At 26.3% G+C, this 23,368-nt stretch overlaps 3 protein-coding genes across 13 annotated transcripts; 1 reads left to right on the top strand and 2 right to left on the bottom strand.

The window, feature by feature from the left end:
• The first annotated feature begins 124 nt into the window (after positions 1–124).
• On the top strand, positions 125–3,272 carry LOC114125441 (zinc finger CCCH domain-containing protein 10-like). 9 transcript variants are annotated; one of them, XM_050203077.1, is made up of 5 exons: positions 128–417; positions 779–902; positions 1,086–1,358; positions 1,452–2,064; positions 2,202–2,385. In XM_050203077.1, the coding sequence occupies exons 2-5, from the start codon at positions 878–880 to the stop codon at positions 2,212–2,214; spliced, it is 924 nt and encodes a 307-aa protein (XP_050059034.1). In that variant the 5' UTR covers positions 128–417; positions 779–877; the 3' UTR covers positions 2,215–2,385. The 9 variants fall into 9 exon arrangements, with proteins under 9 accessions (XP_027844892.1, XP_050059034.1, XP_050059033.1 ...); XM_050203076.1 differs by having other exon boundaries at positions 1,086–1,388; XM_027989091.2 differs by lacking the exon at positions 2,202–2,385 and adding an exon at positions 2,396–3,272 and having other exon boundaries at positions 125–417; positions 1,086–1,843.
• A 1,879-nt stretch (positions 3,273–5,151) lies between these two features.
• Positions 5,152–11,680, bottom strand: LOC114125440 (dynamin-like 120 kDa protein, mitochondrial). 2 transcript variants are annotated; one of them, XM_027989078.2, is made up of 20 exons: positions 11,295–11,680; positions 10,503–10,781; positions 10,035–10,167; positions 9,827–9,931; positions 9,129–9,206; positions 8,910–9,046; positions 8,666–8,829; positions 8,458–8,596; positions 8,251–8,376; positions 7,957–8,187; positions 7,722–7,867; positions 7,500–7,661; positions 7,226–7,425; positions 6,940–7,160; positions 6,753–6,872; positions 6,550–6,687; positions 6,274–6,477; positions 5,627–5,720; positions 5,439–5,549; positions 5,152–5,375 (listed from the first exon to the last, which is right to left on the bottom strand). In XM_027989078.2, exons 2-20 carry the CDS (start codon positions 10,767–10,769, stop codon positions 5,311–5,313), a joined length of 2,841 nt encoding a protein of 946 aa, XP_027844879.2. In that variant the 5' UTR covers positions 10,770–10,781; positions 11,295–11,680; the 3' UTR covers positions 5,152–5,310. The 2 variants fall into 2 exon arrangements, with proteins under 2 accessions (XP_027844879.2, XP_027844880.2); XM_027989079.2 differs by lacking the exon at positions 9,827–9,931 and having other exon boundaries at positions 11,295–11,679.
• A 3,313-nt stretch (positions 11,681–14,993) lies between these two features.
• LOC114125431 (E3 ubiquitin-protein ligase arih1) lies at positions 14,994–23,075 on the bottom strand. 2 transcript variants are annotated; one of them, XM_027989068.2, is made up of 10 exons: positions 22,588–23,075; positions 22,243–22,395; positions 20,701–20,775; positions 20,413–20,628; positions 20,119–20,340; positions 18,553–18,683; positions 18,276–18,480; positions 18,053–18,166; positions 17,867–17,979; positions 14,994–17,218 (listed from the first exon to the last, which is right to left on the bottom strand). In XM_027989068.2, exons 1-10 carry the CDS (start codon positions 22,792–22,794, stop codon positions 17,131–17,133), a joined length of 1,524 nt encoding a protein of 507 aa, XP_027844869.1. In that variant the 5' UTR covers positions 22,795–23,075; the 3' UTR covers positions 14,994–17,130. The 2 variants fall into 2 exon arrangements, with proteins under 2 accessions (XP_027844869.1, XP_050059647.1); XM_050203690.1 differs by lacking the exons at positions 22,243–22,395; positions 22,588–23,075 and adding an exon at positions 21,421–21,493.
• Positions 23,076–23,368: the final 293 nt, after the last annotated feature.

Genomic DNA, 23,368 nt, shown 5'->3' with positions numbered 1-23,368 from the left:
TAGGTAAATATTATTTTAAACGAATTAAAAAAATCTTCGTTTTTCCTCCAGGACTACTTGGAACAAAAACTCTAAATGTTTACATCTTACTAAGCCACGCCCCAAAGGTCATTGATTATTTTTCCATTTTGAGTTTAATATAATATTAATTATTATTATTACTAAAAGTGGTATAAAAAATATACGCTATACTTTTGTATTGTAAAAACACTAATTGAGCTTAAGTAAACATTCAAGTTTTGATATTCGAGTTAACCGTATTAACTGTCACTAAGTTACCTATAAATTAATTACATAGTTTTCTATATTATATAGAAAAAGAATAGAGTTGATCTGAGTACAGTAATAATAGTGTTTGTACATTGTTATAATTAATTGGAACTTTGGTTTAATTTTTGTAAAAATAATCCTCAAAAGGTAAAGTATTAACAACTATTACAATGTTCCATTATTATTATTATTATGCACAATACTTTCCCTAATTGTCGTTTACGACATTTCGCGCTAAGCCGCTTCAATTGTTAGAGACCTTGTCTTTAGTTTTAGTGGACATTTGGGCGATATCTACAACTGTCCAACGCCGGTCGTTCAAATATATTTTCACATACATATTTTAGATTTTATGAACTGCCAACGTCGCACGCGCATTACCCGGCCATCGAATTTTCCATTGGCACTGCGCGTAATTTGCGCCGATAAATTGAGTATTTACGCAGCGAGTATATATTATACCTATTAACTGTGTTAATAATTATTATTTGGCAATGATTTACTGAAGTTGGGTAGGTAATTGGTATTTATAATGCTTGCAAAAATGTTCAAGATTTAGACTTATTACGAATTGTTTTTTTTCTTTCGTTGACCATCTTGATATGAAATGCTTAAACTTCAAATACTTTCTGGTATGTTTATTAATTTTGTTTCCATAATTTTCTAAAAATATTAATTAGACTAATTCTATAATAATTGTCATTATTTAAATAATATAATTAAATTTAAATAGTTATGATATGCTGTATTAAACCAAATTTTAGATTTTGAAATGCTAAGTGCATACAAAATTGTATAATAGTCTGAAATCGCAGGGATGAAGGGGAAAAAGGATCAGGAATCAGAAACAAATGACAATGTATGTCGTGATTTCATGCGCAATGTGTGCAATAGAGGCAAATCTTGCAAATTTTTTCATCCTCCTGTCGAAGAGGATAAGCGCAAATATGTATTTTGCCATGACTTTCAAAATGGCAAGTGTAGTCGACATGACTGCCGTTTCATTCATTGTTCTCGAGAGGATGAGGAGTATTATAATCGGACCGGACGTATGGCACCAGAAGTGTTGAGAACAATTGAAATAACTGGTGCGCCTCCTTCTGATGATATACCTATTTGTAAAGATTATTTAAAAGGCAATTGCCATCGTAGCCAAGCTCATTGTAAATTTCGTCATGTAGATCAACCACTTGATGTACCTGTTAGAGGTCCTAATGGTCCTTTCAATTCACCCCAGCCAGCGATGCCACCTAACTTCGGTAATGAGTTGTTCCGCAGACGCTTTGATTTTGATGAAGAGCCCGATCCCAAGCGTAGGCGCTACGAATTTGACAACAGAATGCCGCTAGGGCGCCCATTCCCCAATCGCGACATGGACTTTTCCGCGCCACCTGGGCCTGTGCATCAACAGCCTTATTGGCTGTTGCAAGATGAGGTGGAAATGTTGCGCAAGCGTGTGGCTGAGTTGAAAAAGCGCAATGAGGAATTGCAAGCGACTAACGAATTTTTGTTGGAGCAAAATGCACAGCTGCGCATAAATGAACAAGCGCCCCTACGCAGCACCCAGCAAATGGTGAGCGCTATACGCACCGTGACCACAGTCCCAGTCAGCTTGGCGGCGGTGGCTGCGGCCGGCACACCCGTGTCCATAGCTACCGTCTCCATGGCTCCAATTCAGATACCACCTGTTGTATCTGGATCTGGCCCGCCGCCCCTGCCGCAGCCAACTAACTCGCAGCCTTTGGTATCTTATCCTATTGGCAGATCGACATCGGCCCAACACTATATCCAACCGTAGGTATGTTCCTACCATTAATTTTTTTTTATTCTCAAAAATCTCGATTTGCTTATATTATGTTTACATGACATTATTAGCATGTTTAAACTTCCCTTATTTTATGTTTAATATTAGTTTGTATTATGTCTTCTAGTCTGAACAATTGAATAATTCACCCTTTTGGTGCAAAACTCGAGGGATTTTATGTGCGGCATTAATTTAGGATCTGTTTCATCTTGGCAGGGGCGTGGGCATGGCAGTCAATAACTGCCTAGATGAAATGGACTGACTTGTATCTACATTATTTTTATCATTTTGATTAACATTTTTGTGTTTGGATTGTTTCAGTTTATGAACAGAGAAAATGGAAACGTTGCTAATAAGAATTTTACATTAACAAAACAAAGAATGTACAATTTATGTTACAATAATAGAATGTAAGAAATACTTTTTTTTAAATTTGAATACCAATATATTTTTGATATTGGAAATATAAATGTATAAATTTAATAAAACAAATGTAATTTAATTCATATTCTTAAGCCATTTGAATTTTTATTATAAATGTTAAAACAAAACATTTGTTTTCTGATGAATAACACTATTTGAATTGCTATTAAACTGTACAAATTAGACATTTATAAAATTTTAGTTAAGTAACACCGTTGATTTTTCTTATCATAATATATTGTTCGTTTATATTACGGTGAAGGTCCATGAAAATCAATCTTTTAAAGCAATACATTGGTTTAATGTAAATAAAATATTTAGTAGAAAACAAAAATTTATCATAGTGTCATACTGACTTTTGTATATTTTATTTTTCACCTTCATTTCCTCTCAATTAATATTTATTTTGCTAATGAAGGCTTACTATTTGTATTAGTAATTACCCATCTATTTGTTACTATATTATTTAATAATATGAAGTACTACTAATGTTTCCTTATCTGATAATACAACATGAAATTAATTTATACAATTTTAAACAGATATATTCTAAAACTATCACTTCTCCATCAATAATTAATTGTATGTATCACTGTGTCAAAGCTTTTAATATTAATAATAAATATCATAATTGGCATAACAATTTTGTGAGTTGTGTACAATTTTAATTTTTAATATATTTTTTCTTTTTGCACCTGCTACTTTTAAATGTAAATCATTGATTTTTATTCTAATTCATAATATTCTTATTTAAAAATATATTATTTGATTTTAATTAATTTGTATTTATTACTATTTAATATTTATATTTAAATCCATTATGTAAGTTATAAATGTAACTAGTCTTTTAATTTATGTTATAGTCAAATTTTATAGATTATAAATAATATACCATTACAATGTCCTCAGTGCATTAAAAAATAAATATATATATGTATATATAAGTCCATTTTGAAATTGAATTAAATATGGATGTAACTAATGTTTAGCTTTATTATTGTGTTTAATAAACTATACACTATTTATTTCTCCAATTGATTTTTAGTATAATTTTTTTAGTTTTTATTTTATAATAATAAAAATTAGGGATAAGAGATCTATATCTTATGTAGTTCACAAATCATAGTGGTCTGAAACTATTTCATGCATGTCACTCGACACGTGTATTCATTTAATCATTACATTTTTTACAAATCTAAATAATGTACTAAATACAATGAAGGTTTAATTCCTTGGTGTGCTTAGTACCCCCAAATTGTTTATGTTAATTTATATTTTAATAATAATAAGCATCCATAACCATACAAAACATCACGAATGAAAAGTAAAAAAAAATTTAAAAGGGTATGCATAGGGAACCTAGAACTCAAACCTAGACAATTCATGGTCAGAACAGATATAATAAAAAGATAAATGAGTTTATTATTAGGTCATTCTGTTTCTTAAGAATTCGTTTGCAAAACCAAACTTTCAAGTTCTTTAAAAATCATCATGTGTCTTTAGTTTTGAAGGAAATAATTGTTAAAAAGCATCCATACATATGTGTTGTCTTTGGCTTGTATACATACAACAATAGCAAATTAGTGTTAAGCAGAATCCATTTTATGTTAGTATTAATATTGGAGTAATATCTGTTAGGTTAAAATTAATGATAAGAATATTACCTAAGGCATCTCATACGCTTTTATAAAAAAATATATATATCAACTGTTTTACATCCTCCTTTTTACCTTCCAAGTGACATCATACTTATTGGGAACTGGACCCATTTCACATGTCAAGGTGTTAAGAACTAGACAAGTTTAACTACCCAAGGAGTTGGCCCAGTGGGGGTATTAGTAATTACTGGCCGGCTTGCTCCGGAGTTCTGATGCCAGCACACACAAAAATGCCCTTTGGCTACCTCGAAATCAAGCCCAGAACATTAGTTCAAACCACTCGGCCACGGGTGACCTCCATCATCTCTTAGGCTTTTATTAAATTAATAATTTAAAAGTGAGTTATTATAAACGTTTTGAAGTTGTAACTTTAAAATTATTAAACTAATAAAAATCTATGGAGTTACCTAACCCTTAGAATCTAAGGCTTAAATAATAATATTATATTATTTTTAATAATTGGGATTGCTCTAATATTAAAGCCAATGACAAAATTAATTTTACTTAACGCAATTATGTTATGTTGTATGTATGAAAAACTGAGATAATACAAATGGGTACGGTGTCCTCTTAATTCTCATCAGTATAATATTGGTACTAAGATTTTCTATCATAATATACCAGTTAAAAGCCTAAAAGCCATTTATTTCTTACACTATAAGACATAAAGAAAACACTAAAAGTTTGATGTTTCCTACCCAAATGAAAATATGACTATAATAAGTTATAACCTATTATATTCTACTGACTATTTGAAATTTATCATACATAATTATAATAATTTATATGAGATTGCATGGAAAAAAAAATCTTTACATTAAATAATTCTTAATTATCTACTAATACTAATATGAATTATTGCCCAAATGTATGCTTAATCATATTGTTAACATAAAATTATTGAAGAGATTTTTGCTTGTATTACAAACTTACAAATATATACAAAAACAGCATGCAATAAATGTTTTATAGTATTATCAGTACATCAATCAACTATTGAATATATTTATATGTATGTATCTACGAAATAATAATCAGTTTTATACAAATTGGAATATAATAACACGATAATTTTAAATGTCACTAACTAATTAGGAAATAAACAATGTACAACACGAATTTAAAACAGAATTATATTAAGTCAACATTAAATTATTATTTTTCTTTATTCAATGCTTGAATGAAATCTTCTAGTTTTTCTTGGATTTGTTTAACTTTATCTAAAGTATAAAAAACCTCATAAAAAAAATATTCTAAACTTTAAAATAGCTTAATGCACTCACTGAGTTCTTCGACTAGAGTTACTCGGCGACCAGTCAACAGTTTGCATTTGATCTCATTATTTTGGCTGTACTCATCCAAAACTTCTTTTAATTCCTTATGTAAACGTCTCACTAGTGTAAAAAATAAATAAAATTAATATGAATAATTTAACTTTTTCATGTTAAGTAAACTAAAATTTAAAATATACATTCTCTGTTTGTAATTTGTTGTCTTAAGACGTTGGCCGTTACTTTGATCATACGTGTTATTCTCCAAAACATTTCAATATCATAATATTCATTCTAAACATATTGCACACATAACATATTTTTGTATTATAAAATTACATTTTATATACATGTAGCATATCTTAAGGAAAATCACACTTTACATATCTGCACAGCGAATAAGAAATATTTTTATGCAATGTGGTCAATTATCATATTGTTTTAATCTAAGTCTTCAATATTTTTAATTATTTAATAGAATATTCTATCTAGAATGAGATTATACCCCAGTGGTCAACTTATACAAATGAGCATCACAAACAGACATACAGATGGTAGATTCAATAGGGGCAATGGATGAGCATTTTCTGATCACTGCTGACAAAAACTTGTCGCGAACGGGATACAATCTCATTCTAGATAGAGTATGACACTTTATAAAATTTTTATATAAATATTCACCATTTTAAATTTTAAAAAAATAAAATATATTATATATTTATATTTTATTTTTTTATTTTTATTTATTTTTATTATTTTATATAAATTTTAAAATTTTTTTTCATTCATTAATTTATTTTTACTTTTAATAACACACATAAATAATGTTATATTTTCAAGTGTTTACCTGTACTCCATTTGTTTCTTGATAGTGGTAAAATTGTTTTTTAATATTTTGTGCATTTTCTAGAGCTGTTTTGAAATAATGACGCCTATACACTAAATACCACGTTTGCCATATATCATCAAGTTCATAAGGTGTTCCATTTTTCTGTTTCAAATTGTTGCTTATGGTTATTTGTTCATCTTTACTTAACAAATTACTATGGTTCTAAACACAATAATGTGGCATAAGAAAAAAACATTTTGTTACAAATATAATATAAATAAATAATTTAATTACAGGATTCGAGCGCAATAAATTTTCCAGTTCGTATTTAATATTATTTCTTTTAGTTTGCTCAGCTGTAGAACTTTGCCAGTAAAACCATTTCTCATAGTTAGAAGGGCCAGCCATTTCTTTTAATAAGTCATCAGTTACCTATAGAAAATTATCAAATAACATCGTTGTAAGGCATCAAAAATAATAAGAAACCAATTTTTTACTTTTAAATTATGTTCCAAAGTACTAGTAAGGAATTGGGCTGCTTGATCCCAGTTATGTTTATCTTTTATACACCTATCTTCTAAAGTGTTCAATTGTATCACTCGTAGCATTTCTAATGCCTATGAAAAATATTTAAATTTTCTCATTCATCCTTTGAAAAGTCACAAATTAACAATAATACTTTACCTTGTCTTCCCAAGAATGCCTTGTCAATGCTTCATCAATAACAGCAGTTTTTAAAGTTTCTAAAATTTCATCGGATGCTTGAAGTTTTTGGTTTTGATTTTCTTCAAACATTGTTTTAAACATATCTTTCAACACAACCCAACCTATGTTAATTGATTTTCTGGGTAATTGCTCCTCTGCCCACTGCTTCAATTTAATATCAACCATTGTATTGAAACTTGCTATACAATAACATAAAATAAAGTTTAACAATTTTTAGTTTTATTATTGTTATTATTATTATTACCGGTACTATTGGTTTGATTCACTGAATAACCTGCAGGCAAGTAGACATTTTCAATTATATAATGAGAAATGCCGTTCCAAAGTTCAGCATTGAGTTTTTCTTCCCAATCCTTGACAGACACAAGACTAAGATTTACTACTTCATTTAAGACTTCACCCCGAGCCTTTTCAAACAACTCGTCCCTGTCAAGTTCTAAATATCTAAAGTGAAGTCAATGTAAAAAATTCATATTTTTAGTTTGACTTATGAGAGTTACAATATTTTTATCAATAACCTTGGAAAATTATTTTTCCATTCTGTCTCCAAATTATATCTAGTCGCTTTAAAAGAATCTGCTTGTTGTTCTACTGTTTCACGAACCATTTTCCAAAAACAATCAGAAACAGCCATACTCAAGTTGCGTGTTGTCAATTGTGATGAAATGCCAATGGAATCTCTATAAGACAAGAACAAAAATCAGTAACAATAAATTCTTCAAAAGTATTATAAATTCTACCTGAATAGCTTTGAATTCCTAAAAAACTTCTCTTCATATTCTTTTATACTATCAATACTATCATTTTGACTGCCTTTACCGGTTATAACAGCAAAGTATCCCAATGCTTTCATAGGAAATAGACTACCACTAAGAATTTTATTAACCTATAAAATTAAAAAAAAAAAAAAAACAAATTTTAGCAAGAACACTGAAAATATATTTAAATTCAGATAACAAAAATCTTTTTACATACACGGTCTGCGTTGGCCATATTTTTTTCAGCCAAATCAACTTTAGTTAAAACTAAAATAGTACGTCGACCTTGTGGATCAATTTGAGATACCAAATCTGTAACATTACTTCTCTCTGCATCTACAGACCCGTCTTGAACACAGAGAATGATTGCATTTGGATTAGACATGTGTGCTGTAGTCATCTGACGAATACATTCTCGCGTATCAGGTGCCATGCCTTGAGTTACACTCTAATAAATATAATGCGTAATAAATAAATAATTGATCAATAAATAGAGACTAGTGTAACTTACACTAATGATGCCAGGTAGATCGACAAGTACCATTCGTTGAAGACCAGGACCACGGACAGTCATAGAAATAACTTCATTACTCACAGAATTTCCACGGCTTACAGTGTTTTTCATTCTTACTTCTACCTTTTTAAAAAGTTTAGGATTGCATTAGCCAAAAATTAATAATTAGTATGATATAATAATAAATTACACAAAAACTCTTACTTCTTTTCTGAGTTCAGCTAACTCAGATTCTTTAGTTAAATCAAATTCTCTAGCACTGTCTTTAAATTGTGCTACATGATATGGACCTTCGCTTAGAGTAACTTTAACAGGTGCTCTGGTCATCATTTCTCCAGCACCCCTAAAAATGCAATAAGATAGCAATGTAAAATGTTTGTATAAAAATAATTTTATAAATGTTTTATATTACCTAGGAAAAATTCTTGCTTGTGCTATCATTTCTAATACTGATGTTTTTCCAGAACTCTGATCACCAATTACAATAACTCTGGGTAAATGGTCTTGAGTTTGATAATTTGAATCGTAATCATTCAATTCATCAAGTAGTTCAGAATACATATCTATTAATGATTTCTAAATAAAAAAAGTATAATTTTTTACATAACTGTTTTAGATAAACAACAAAACTAATCGGAATTGTTTTTGATAGTTACTTTAACTTTTCTCATATTCATTTTATGATTTTTTGCAAGTAAAAGTATTTTTCGCAATTCTTTATTTTCCTTTTCTAGTTTTTCCAATTCTTTTTGATACTTTAACTGTATTTCTATAAGTTCTTGTTGTGACATTTCTAAAATAATAAATTTAATTAATTAAAACAATATATTGTAAAATTTTGACAAATCATAAGTGTTTTAACAACATCTACTAACCCAATTTCTGTTTGTAATCTTTAGAGTCTGGTGTTGCAGCTTTAGTAACAATGGGAGATATATCTTCAACAATTTTAGCTAAATATAATAAATAAAGAATGGTATGTTTAAAAATGTTTTCTATTTTTGTTTTAAATAGAATATATACATATATAATATATATAGGTACTAAATGTAACTAATCTAACATTAATTGGAATTTTTATATATTATATAAAATATTTTATATTGACACACATTTCATATTATATCAAGACAGTCGTAGTAAAATTACATATTATACATATATGTATATATATATATTAAAAAAGAATAAATATGGGATGCAGTAAATAAAGTATTAAAAAAAAAATTTCTAATAAATGAAACAAAGAGAAAATACAACTGCAAATGGAAGAACTTAAATAAGTCACAAAAATGAAATATTATAAGAATTTAATGTAATTCAAATGAACATGCACATTTTCTCAAATTCAATTATAAATAACTTAACTTCATACTTATAAATGTATTAATTAGAAGCAGTTACTTGATTTTAAATTTGATTAAGTGCATAATTTTGTACAGCAAATTTTTAAAAATAAATAAATAAAGCAAGGGGAATAAAAATACCTTATTTTTCACAAACACTAACAAGCTATTAGACATATTGAAAATTATGATAGTAATTTGTCATTTTCTTGCAGATAAAAACTCACATTGGTCATCTGATTCAGTTATTTCTGCAGCCTTAAATGCTTGGTCAATATGAGAATCAAGCCAGACCTTTAATTTTCCCAATTTTTCATTAGATTTTGAAGAGTCTATAACATACAATATGAACTGTTTGTACAGTCTAAACACTAGATTATCTCAGATTTTAACAAATTTAAGTTCTTCCACAAAACATCAGTTTTAAGGTCTTACCAAAATCAATATCCTGCATAGTATCCATAATTGATTTCAATGATGTTTGAATAGTATTGGCTACATTATTGTTGGGAAAAATATCATCAAGCCAACTTAAATCGGGTAATGAATCTTTCCATTCTTGGTACTTCTATAATATTACATACAATTTACAAATTATAGCAATCTCGTAATTTTTTCCTTTAGGCGTAACAACCATAAGTTTAGGTGTTATAGGTTAGTTTGACAATAGTCAATTGGATATTTGAACTGTTATATACTAGGGAAGGTTTTTATTGTGCAATGGTTTGCCATTGCCTTCTGAGTAAGAAGGTGGCAGTGCCTCACTCTCTAGACAGGTACTTGACCAAGAAAAGATGCCTGCCTATGACAGAGCTATGACAGTGTGCGCCGGCCATTCCATGCCAATAATGAATAAACAACAATGATAATTGGTAATAGTAAATTTAATTATGTATTCAATACCTTTGAAACAGATACACCACCACCAACAGCACTGCCAATAACTAAATATCGTAATTTTAGAACTGAACTTAAAACACGCATCATCGCAAAATGTCTTGATAACTGTGGATTATTTATTTTAAATATTGGATTCCTGTCCATTCTACGTAGCATAATATTGCTTATACTTCTTTGTTGAGTATGGCTGTATGTATTACACCTTTTTATAAGTTTCCGATTCTTTAAAATGCTCACTAGAACAGGTCGTCGACAAGCTAATATCTCCATTATTAAATTAATCTAAAAACATAATAAAAATTTTAGTTAATCATTACATCAGTTTATATAATTAAAAAATTTTCAACAATTTAGTTTTTAGCTTTACAGTTGAAATTAAATAGTTTTTAATTACCATACAGCAAGATTTATATTAACAATGTTAACTTTTTGGACGTTTAGATTAAATACTAGCTGCTAGATAGTCAATTTTATAATAAGTTTAAATAAAGTTATTAGTTATTTGTTTGAATAATAAAAAATACCAAAAGGAAGACAAGAATAATAAATGATATTTAGTAATCTCTTAAGTTGTTATAATTGTGGAAAATACAGCTAATAACAAATTATTTTACTAGTTAATAGTAAATAGAAAATGTTTTTTCTTATTTTCAACTGACTAACAATATTATTATTATGTGCTTTAATTAAAAGTACAATATATATATGTAAGAAATTATAATCAATTCTGTTTCGACAAACAAAGGAATTAATTTTTTCAAAAAAAAAAATATATAAATTACTGTGAGAACATACCTGTTAGCTATCTTTACGTATGAAATAAAGTACTTATTCGATTATTTTCAAAATCAAACTTGAGGAGAGACGTTTATCAAAAATCGACAATTTACAAGTATTTTAAAGAACATTTAATATTTTTAATTCTTTTTTTATTATTATTATTATTATTATTCATACAACGAAGTTACATTTATTTCATTAAACTATACTTCGCCAATATGGATTAATTCAAAAAGAGGTAACTAATAAAAAATAGTGTGGATAAAATAAACTTATTAATAATTACTAATTAACCGCTCATCAAAGCTTATTCGGTAAAGTTCACCATAGACAAGATCACAATTTACAAGCTTACAACTTACAAGAACTCGAGTGAACATACAGTGAACAGTAAGTTTTTGTCAGTATTCCGACAACTGTTATCTATGCGGTTCTATCGATTGATAATGGACCATGGTATAGAATAGGTATATCAGATTCTTATTTCTTGCCACCCGTGGTATTTTCTAAATTTATATGAAAAAATATTAAGTATTGTATACCTAATGTCCTAATATTCTTACCTAAAAGCTAAAACAGAAATGCAACAATTTCAATTTGTATCTACTTTAAAGACGTAAATTTTTTCAAGAATTATTTATAATATATTATTACACCACTGAATATGACAATGATATGTTATTGATAATTGATATGAATTGGTATTGTTATATTCATATACATTTTAAAATGGACATATTCATTTTAAATCATATACGTTTTTTAGATCAATGTTTTTATATTTTTTTTATTTAGTGTTTAGAAATGGTATGTCTAATTTTCAGATGATTAAAAAAAAAAAAAATGAAAGTAGGTAAGTTATTAATTATTATTTAAATTGAAAAATATATTTGTATAAAAATTGAAATAATAATTATTGTATATGCTGTATAAAATAATATTTACAACAATTCGGTATAATATTAGCTATTGCCTATTTATCTACTCTAGTACTGTATGATCTGTGTTTATAATTTTTTATTATAAAATAAATAATTAAGACTAAGTAAAATTATTGAGAAGATAAAAATTAAAAACCGTTCCAATAATAGCATAGTACAATGTACAATCATACTTAATATTATAGTATTATGTGTCGTTTTTTTTTTATTGTCGTGATTTGATGGCATTTTAGAAATTAAATACAAAATTCAAATGTAAATAGCTTCTTAATTTTGACACATAATTATGAACGAAACGTCAAAATTCATTAAAAATAAATCTTTAAAATTCTTACTAAATAATTCTAAATATTAATTTTATAAATGTTCTAAAAAAATAAAAAGTCAACCCTACCTTAAATGGCAAAAGTAATGTGTGCATTGTGACATTATGCAACATAAAATATTATTATTAGACCACCAATTCATATATATTAAAAAACCAACTAAATATATGCTAAAAATCTTTAATACCTATGCATGAAAAAATTTAGCAAAAAATAAAAAAATGCAAATCTATACAAATTCGCGTTTTAATTATAATGTATCTACGATTTATTATTTCAAATAATATTATATAGCGTAATAAGTGCTTAAGCATTTCGAGATGTGTATGTACGGCGTACTCAAACGCAGTACTTAGTAAAACTATGAAGCACTAACTATAATTAGAATAATATTATAATTTATAAAAAATTTTACCTGATTTAAGACGATAATGTTCTTTTGGTGAGAAAAAATGAAGTGTGGAGGTGTGGACTGTGGACTACAAAAAATCACAATCCCTACACCATTCGTTTGCGATCCATCGATGCATGCACAATATTTGTAAAGATATTATATTATACCTATTATGACGTCAGGACGTGCAATTGCAGTATAATATATTTATATAGACTATTCACTATAGAGTATATCTCATGGTGCAACGGCGATTGCGGTATCGTCGGTTATGACTGGAGGGGACGAGGGATCTCCCGATTTGCAGTTAAAGTAGTAGCTAAAGAGTAGAGACTAGAGAGCCTATATAGTCAGCCTAGGATAAAATTTCCAGTGGTTGGTGAAAAAGGTTGTTTGTGTTTTGATGGTGTGAATAGTGGATATACCAAAATTTAAGTTCTTTTATAATTATTGCAAGCTAAACTTATGGAAAATCTTGTATTAAATTTTCAACTTTTAGCTATACTTATACAAAAAATTTTATGAATTATACCTACAAAATAATTTGCAAATATTCTTGATTTTGATGAACTTTTGTCAATATTTGAACTTATATTTTGAAAAATTAGCCATGTATTAATAACGATAATATAAATATTTGGTGAACATTTTAAGTACTTACAGTGATTAGTTTTTGAATTACAACCATATAAAAAAATCGATTAGGTCGAAAACTGGTTTTGCGTAAAAATTTCTGTTTTTTCGTCAATTTTTTTTTTTGTTTTTCTCGATTTTTTTAAAAAATGGTTAGGTACTTTTTACCTCTTTAATGCACCAAGGATATTCATTTTGCCATCGGAAACCACCCCCGAAATTGAAGCATTATTTCGACTAGTTATGCAGTACACAGACAAAAAAAAACACAGATCATTGTAAAATCACTAAAATCAATGACGAATACACGATAACAATAATCTCAGCAAAGATAAAACAGTCTTCACACAAAATCTTATGGAGCCTAATAATATTAGTATAGGTATATTTCTTCTGATATGGATAGGTATAGTTTAATGTTAGAAAATATCGTAGGTATCTCATGACTCGCATTAATATTTTCAAAATATTAATCTTTAGTTAATAATAAAGTATAGACGTTTTTTCAAAATTTAAAATAGAAATGACAGAAATTTTTCATTTCTTCAAACAGTTCAAAAAGAGTTACTATGTTTTGAAGATATCATTATAAATAGAAAATGCTAATAGAAACATTTGCTGAGCATTTCAAGTATTTGTGATTATTAATTTTATCGATTTTGTCAACAATTGGGAATGCATACAAATTCTAATTTTTCCAATTTGAAATTTAATTTCCTTAATTTTATTCCAAATTATAAAAAAGCACTAGAAAATAAATATTTAATTTTTACCTCATTAAAGTACAAACTAGATCCAATAAGCTACCAACAACCACTTTTAAAGCTGAAAATCAAAGCATTTTATCTACAGCTTATCGTGTTATTACTTACACACATAGGTAAGCCATACCACAAAAATAAAAACACAATGTTGTAAAATTAATACATTCATATTATCTAAGATGTATAATACTTTGAAATGCATTAAACAAAATATTAATAACAGAAATTCAGTCATAAAATAGTTTGAATTTAAGAAAAAAAATATTTTGGGATTATTGAAAAAAGTCAATTTAAAATCCCGATTTAATCATACATAAATATATATACAATAAAAAATATAACCAAACACGGGACAAAATAAATGTCATAAGACATAATCCATTATTACTTAAAACTTTATAATTTAAAATAATATTTAATCTGAATCTACCAAAATAATCGTTCATAGTATATAAAGAATTTTAAGTACTTTTACAAATTAAACACACTAGCACTATAAATATATATAGTTATTAGTTAAATCAGAGGTATTCAAACTTTTTAATCCTAGAATTTGTTCCTATTTTCACATTTTGTTTACTCTTTAATTATTAAGGATACAAAAAGAAAGTATTTTATTATTTATAATTAATAACAAAATACAATAAATACATCAATTGTATCAGATACAAATATAATTATATTAGTATATAGAAAAGTAAAATTAAAAGTTTGGAACAAAACAATATATTAAACGCAATTATCACTATTATTTTTTCTCTTTTGTTGTGCCACTGCTTCTCAAACAAATACTTTAACTTATGATATCCCTTGAATTGCAACATAGTTTGAATACCCCTATGTTATATTATAATGTATTAAAGCAATTCCAATTATTTCAATTTAAAGTAGATACTTAATAATACAACTTTGTCATGTTTTTAAAATAAAGTTTCATGTAATAATGTAATTTAAAATTTCTATGATCTTAAAATTAAATTGAAAAACATTGTTAGTTATTACAACACTTAAATACACATAAAAGGATATTTGGAAGACAAGCTAATTTATCTCAAAAATTGTATCACAATTTTGAACATAAATAATATTAAAGTAGGACCAATGATATAAAAAATGTTAAAATGTATTTTCAGAATTTAGGATAATTTTTTTTTATAAACTGAAAGAATATAAAAAAATACTCTGGTATATAAACTAAAAAAAAATATTTTTAACTAAAATAGAATGAGAATCATATTATCTATACACTGGTGTATATACTTATGAATACAATAAACTAACAATAAGAACTATGATTTAAAAATCTAAATGAAAAATAAATCATAATTTACCATATGGTATATACTATATTTTATATAATCAATGAAAAAAATATCATAAAATTAGCCATCATTTAAATAAACACATAAAGCACAATAAAAGGTTTATGTACTTATAATCTGAATTAATAACATTTAATTAAAAATTAGAATTTTATCAGTTGAATACAATAATTTACATTTAACACAACACAAATATATTTGTAATCATTTTTTAGAATAAAAATAAATAAATTATTTATATCCAATAGAAAATTTTAATTTTTTTTTAAATGGAAAACATTGTTTCAATGCACCATCAAAAATACAATACTAATTTTAGTTGTAAGTTATTTTCTATACACGTGAATAAATATTTTATATTCTACAATATATATTATTACACAAATCTATAATGACATTTCATACATTAAATATATTGGAAGCAGGTAGGAAACAGTGATAAAAATATTATATATTGTGAGCGTTCAACTAAAAAATATCAAGTAATATTTCATTTTACAAAACAATCTTTTATATTTCAAATGTTAATACCTACTGCAGTATATATGTTATTAAAAAACACTTCAAATTAAATTTAAATTTGGACTCATTAAGTTAAGAAAATGTCACTTGGTGTTTTTTAATAGAATACCCACTATATATAATAACACACTATACCTTGTACAACATTAAATTCAGTTATAAATTGGGTAAACAAAAAGAAAAATTGAAAATAAAATGTAAAGCCCAAGCTATCACAAAATAACACAAAATAAAACATTTTTTTTTTTTTTTTAAATTTAATTTAAATTAACATGAAAAAATCAAAATACTAACAAGACTTTAAGAATACTAATACAAGTACACTTCTTTCCAATTCAAATCTATATTATCACAGTAGTGAGTACCCTGAAAATATATTTTTAAGTTTAATTTTAACTGTTTCGAGAAAAATGTATTTTAATTGGACAATGCAAGTCCTAGGTTTCCTGATATACAATTTATTTTTATTAGATACTAGATTTTAGTTATTTTTATTAGTTATATAATATTTATATAGAATAATGAGCAATTTTTAAAGATGTAAATTATTCTATCAAGGATAAAACTTATGATTAAAAAGATTATGTCATACACATGATTTTTTTTCTCGACAACAATATTGAAACAATGGAAATAAGGCCAAAAAACCTTAAGTTAAAATTAAAAATAAAATTAATAATAATATTCATAATATAAGATATACAGCGAGGACAATGCTACACATAAATTACAAATGTATTAATTACTAAAAAATTACATAGTAAATAAAGCTTAAGTTGTTCAGTATTTTTAAATTTTTGACTTATAATTATTAGTACATAAACATAAATATATATATAATATATAATATATGATTTATGGTAGTTAAAATTTTTTTAAACATGTTTGTGTAAATGTGTTGTATTTTGTATGTATACTTAATTTTATATCACAGATATATGTGACTAGTTCACAACTTTTCTGTGTAATCCCACCAGTCTTTCTCATAACCTTCATGAACGTGCTCTAACAACACTTTTCGCCGACTTTCGCAGTAACTAAAAATAATAAAATTAGTTTAAGTTTTCTATTGGTTATATTAGTATTTTGGTAAAAAAGTGATAGGTAAAAAATAAACGAAAATTGAAGTTTAAAAGGATAAATTAATTATAAATAATTAAGAATTCGTGAATTTCATGAAATATATATTTATTTAATTAAACAAAAGCTTATATTTTATGAATTACTTATGAAACTTATGAACTACTTTTTTATGAGTTATATACTTTTAGAATCATTTTTGGTGATCAAAGAACATACAAAATATTAAAATCAAACCAGGATTCTTTTTTTTTCAATCATGGTCAAAGCAGTTTGCATAACTATTGCGTGTTACTAGAGAAGAGGAAGTAGTAAGTTTTTATTGCCTTCATTACTAGAGAACAGCTGGTACAGGATGCGATAGTGCTCGACAACACTGATGCTTTATTTCACAGTCATAACCGTTCCCTAATATATTAGGTGATAAAATTTAAAATTTAAAATGATTTACTAACATCTAACTTACAAGTTTTTTTTAAATTTTTTATAGTTAATTTAATATTTAGAATTTAACCATCATTGTCTAATATAACACATAATACAATTTCTTAGAATTTACTAATATTTGAAAATCATCTTAATTAAAAAAAAAAAATGTTTATTACCGATATTTATCTTGAACTTTCTGCTTGATGTCAGCTAAATTTTCTGAAGTGATATCTCTTTCTAAATATTCTGACAGAGTTTCAGTAGCACTTTCCAAGTCTCGTTGGTTATCCTAATGTAATAAAAATACTAAAATTTAGTGACAATAATTAGATTGTTAAATCAATATAATTAATAAGATTTACCTCAAAAAGAACTGATTGGTTATTTTTCTTTAAATAGTATGCAAATACATAAGTGTACATAAGTGTTTGTCTACATTGACATAATATATCAACAGCTTTTTTTAAAAATTGTACCTAAAATGTAATTTATAGGAATTATTTTGGTTTATATAATTTAATAGGATAATTATAATAGATATTTAAAATAAAAAAACAATATTATATATTTTAATTTAATTAATACCTCAATCCATGACATGTTATGTTGTTGCATTTCTTCCATTTTTTCTTTAACACTAGCATAAAGTTTGTGTTCAAACTTCAGTGATTGCATATGATTCATGTAACGGTTACAATAGAAAAGATACCTCTGTAATGCAGCTCTAGATCTTTCTTGAGCATCTCTGGCAGCTTTAGCTTCTTCTTCATCATACCGATTACAGTTATACCTACAAAATATTAAAATTACTATAATAATACTAATAGACAAGTTAAAAAAAGTTATTTTTTCTTAATTTTACCATGAAGATCCGTGTGGTTCCCATGGACCAAGGCATACCCAACAAAAGTCAGTTTTGCAATTTTGATTTTTACAAACCATATGGTTGCAACCACCATCTTTTTCTATAGTTACATTACATTTAGGACACTCCTAAAAATATGACAAAAATACTTATAATCAATTTGATAATAATAATAAATAGTAACTTATATAAATTTAAATTATAAAATTTAAGTTTAAATTAAAGATTAATCAATTTTAAATAAATTGACATATTTTAGCATTTTAATAATGTACAAACATTAACAATGACAATATTACTACTTGGATTTAGCAAGAACAATAGATGCAACATTAACATGACTGATAAATATTATAAGTTAGTAAAATAAAAGAAAGTATAATACAGAATAAAAAGTCTCTAAGTATTATTTGATGTGAAAAACTAAAATATATACAAATTTAAAAGTTGTAGAGATAGTTTGATAGTTAAAAGAGCTACTTTGTAATTTATAGCCTGGTCATTTATAAATGATAAAATCAATATTACAATATGTTTTAAATCCATTTACATTTTAAAATTTAAAACAGACTGTTATCCAGCATTAAATACAATTAAAATAAACAGTATTTGTTTTTACTATTCTTCATTTCATATAAGAGTAACTTCAGCAGTAGTAATAGGTATGAGTGATATACAGCAAGTGATGCACTATTAAGAATGTCACTTTATTATTTCAACAATTGGTTAGTTTGCATAAGACATTTATCTGTGGCAGATTAACAGAAATAAAATTTTACATCAAAAATTAATTTACTTAGGGATTAAGGTTGTGGTATGGTCTGATTTAACTAGACGAAAATCAGTTGCCATGTGATGTTTCTCACATACACTCACATACACAGAGTAGGTATACAACATATAATACTTTTTAAAAGTCTTATAAATTAGATAACAGTGTTTTATATTAATAATTTATTGAAACCCCTAAAAATAACTATATTAACTTGGTTAAACATCTTAATTTATATTATATATATGTAATATTAAAGGTTTATGATATGAATGTCTTAAAGGAATGGCCCATCAAAAATATTTCATTCAAATATATCATTTGTATTATGTAAATATTTGGTAGTAAAAAAAAAACAATTTATAGGTAAATGATAGTTTAATTAGTAATCTAAAGAGAAATTATAAATGTATTATTCAACTAAACGTATTTAAAAAAATATATTATTTTAAATTTTTATAAAATAAAATCTAACCTTTAACTTCTATGTTTATATTTAGTTAAATGCCTATAACTATTAATAGATATTATCAAAATAAATAAAAAGAGAGATTTAAATTAACTTTGAAAATTTTTTAAAAAAAAATTATAAATTAAATGCGTTTAAGCTATCAAATAGACACCTTTTATGATTTTTTAACAATATATGATGGTAGTTTCAAATAGTTTAAAAAAACTTAATAATGACCTGCAATATCCCAATAAAATCTTGACTAAATAATTTAGACAAATAAAATAATCATAGGTCACTTAGAATCTAAAATTGGCAAAATAATTGTTAAAAAGATTACTTTAGTATTAGCTGCAATCCAATTTGAAGTTTCTGAATCATCATCACACTTTTTGATCCATTTCCTTAATAAATTACATTTAACAGGATCATGCCAATTTTCTCCACACACAAAACAAAATACATGCAAACATCGACACATCACTGGTTTTGAATCAATATACTGGGCTTTAATAACATTATTGCAGTCGGGTGATGGACACCAACGTAATAATCTGTTACACTATTTTAAAACAACAAAATTAAAATGTTTAAAGGTACAGAAGATTAAATGTATAGAGATGAAATAACTTACTTCAACAAAACTATTAGTAATTAGATGTTGATATTTCATTCGAACTTTTGGATCTCTGACTAATCGCATAACAGTAGCATCATCTACTAATATATCACAACCACTTGCTGCGCATGCAATTGTTTGACCAACACCTTCTTCAATAATTTTTGTTGTTAAATATTCTGTCCAACATTGAGTACAGAATCGATGATTACATTCTAATCCTGTCATCATCTACAAGAACAAAAAAAATAAAAAATAAAAATGTTACATAATGCTTTGAATAAAACTTAATATTTAACTTACATTATTTGGAAGCCTTACAAAGCAAATAGCACAATCTTCCATTCCAGGAGTACCTCTACTGCGTGTAGATGTTGGCTGTAAGAAAATACGTACAAAACAAAAAGTAATGATTAGTCAAGCTACTATAACCAATTAAATTAAATCAAATTTGTTTAACAGTATATAACATTACAATAATATAATTACACTAAAAATATACTACTCTATTACCACCCCTTGATTGCACCACATAAAATGTATCATACAATCACTAATGAGTAATGACTGTTGGATTAGTTTAAAAATTTTAATTTATGATAGATACCTATTTGTCAATGAAGTTATCATTATTGCAGTTTATATATTATGTTATGCCAAATGCATACCTATCCTAACTTAAAAACATTATTTTTAATTATTAAAAATTAATTTAATGAGCCATTGTCTAAAGTATTTAATACTAGCATTTTATACTTACAATAAAACAATGAAATGATCTTTAAAAAATTGTATTTTTTTTTTAAATTTATTTACTGTAATACAATTTAAATGCCATTCACTTCTATATAATAAATTATATACTATACAATGACAACAATAAACAAGTAAAATTGGAAGACATCATAATTTTTTTTTAATTCAAAAAACATAATATTATCTTAATAACTAATAACATGAGTATATTATAGCATACAATAAGCTAATTAAAACGTGTTAACAATAAAATTAAATAATAGATACTTTTTGATAATCGTATTCCAACAGTAAATAGGCCAATTGGCAACTGGCAAAAACATTGAATCCGTTATTGTACTCCAATCTGTTAAATATTTATTTTAATACATACAAATGGATTACAAATATAATTCTGTAGATTTGATTAGTGGAGCACATACAAATAAACGTACATGAAGATCGACTAAAGAACATAGTAAAGAACAATTAGGAACTCAGTCTATGTTAAATTCCTACATAACTGAATTTCTGTGTTGTCAAAAAAACAAAATTATTAATTGTATATTTACTCAAGTAATAAATTATGTAAAAATTTATTAAATACAAATTATAATTGAAAATAACAACTTATATCCCTTCATAAGATACACACATAATAAAAAGTAATGACAAACTTAAGTTAATACCATGGAAATAGAATGAAAATTTTTGAAGCATTCAATTGGCTGAAGGAATATGATAACCAAAAAGTATCAAAATAATACTAAAATACTAAAGTATACAATAGTCAATAATAAAGAATATGACTGAAAAATTCAATACCAAGAACGGTGTATTAACGCGTTCGACGCCAATGTCAACACATAATTGACAAGATTAAATGGGCATCTGTAGTTTAGTGTCAACACATTGATATGCAGTAGTCTGTCTAGTAATATGACTTTAAAAAGAAGGTTAAAGCCATATACATTTGAAATTTATGTCAGCTATTCATTACTTTGTAATGTAAATGGACCACTTTTACGCACGTATGTCAAATTGGCGTCGAACGAGTTAAGTAATCTAAAATGCATTGTTAAAACATTATTCAAAAAAATAATTCATTACCCTCTGTATAATCGGTTGAGTTCTTTTAAATGGATTTATTACTCTAGCTTCAGAGAATAATTTATCCTGGTCACCATCATAAAACCGTTCCATTAACTTTTCTTTGTCCCATTTAAAATGATTCAACAAAATGCGAGTAGTTGTAGCAGGCATCTAAAATTAATGGAATATATATTATGTTATACAGAAATTGTATCTTTAAAACTATAATTGTAAAAGTTATCTAATACTAATCTTATAAAGGTATATACATATATATATAAATATATTAAGTATATACAATTATAGTTCTTTAAAACAAGGTCATGTATTGCATTTATTAAAATAAACTGTCATTATGCTTACTTGAAGCACAGTATTCACGTCTTTGATGCAATCAATCATGTGTTGTACGATATTGTCTGTGGACAAAACTTCAAAAGGAAAATCATCAACATCTTGGTTTTTTTCACGCTCGTGCCGCACATCAACTTCCATAGCAAAATCCACATCATCTCCGCTAGATTCATTTCCTGAGTCTATATCGTTTAATGCATCCTCATCCGAGTCCATCGCAACAGCTAATTCCAATAAAATTCAACAGCAATACAATTTTGATAAAAATGTAGGTATCTTGAACTTATAAAATTTTAATTTTTTTTCGATATCGCACTCGTCAGACAACGTACGAGCACGTCGATTGTTATTGTTATTCGTTTGTTGTTTTCTAGGCGTTATGATCGGTGATGGACGGTGGTGGCCCAGTGAGCGTATTTTGAAAAAAAAAATAATAATTATATATGTATCAGAAATATATTTCTGTTTTAAACAATTTTTTTTTTATTTTATTTTGCCTAGCAAGTATCAATCAGTTGTTTTCTGACCCCGGTGACGTCACCCACTTTGTGATCTCGTTTCCTCTATAACCTCTTTGGCTTTTATTAATATTCAAAATGGTAAACACTGACTGTTGCGTACTGTTTCGTCCTTTTGCCATTTCGATCCCCGCGGGACACAGTGATACAAAAAAATTAGCAAAACCCTTTAGACCTCTCGTCAACTACACCCCCAAATATATTCAATTTTATTAGCGTTAGGTGTATTATACCTACAGCCTACAGGTCAATTTTGTTATTATTAATATGTC

This window comes from Aphis gossypii, chromosome 3 (genome assembly GCF_020184175.1).
Source record: "Aphis gossypii isolate Hap1 chromosome 3, ASM2018417v2, whole genome shotgun sequence".
In the NCBI taxonomy this organism is placed as follows: Eukaryota; Metazoa; Arthropoda; class Insecta; order Hemiptera; family Aphididae; genus Aphis; species Aphis gossypii.
This window is presented reverse-complemented; position numbering and strand designations above follow the sequence as displayed.

Excerpts from the sequence above, each read along its gene's own strand:
- LOC114125431 (XM_027989068.2), bottom strand. The coding sequence starts at position 22,794 with ATGGACTCGGATGAGGATGCATTAAACGATATAGACTCAGGAAATGAA. Across the intron at positions 20,341-20,412 it reads TTACTAATAGTTTTGTTGAA|TGTAACAGATTATTACGTTG; the intron begins GTAAGTTATTTC and ends GTTTTAAAATAG. Across the intron at positions 18,684-20,118 it reads GGATTGCAGCTAATACTAAA|GAGTGTCCTAAATGTAATGT; the intron begins GTAATCTTTTTA and ends TCATATTTTTAG.
- LOC114125440 (XM_027989078.2), bottom strand. The coding sequence starts at position 10,769 with ATGGAGATATTAGCTTGTCGACGACCTGTTCTAGTGAGCATTTTAAAG. Across the intron at positions 8,830-8,909 it reads TGAATATGAGAAAAGTTAAA|AAATCATTAATAGATATGTA; the intron begins GTAACTATCAAA and ends TTTTTTATTTAG. Across the intron at positions 5,550-5,626 it reads ACAAATTACAAACAGAGAAT|TGAGACGTTTACATAAGGAA; the intron begins GTATATTTTAAA and ends TTTTTACACTAG.
- LOC114125441 (XM_050203074.1), top strand. The coding sequence starts at position 878 with ATGCTTAAACTTCAAATACTTTCTG. Across the intron at positions 903-1,085 it reads TAAACTTCAAATACTTTCTG|GGATGAAGGGGAAAAAGGAT; the intron begins GTATGTTTATTA and ends CTGAAATCGCAG.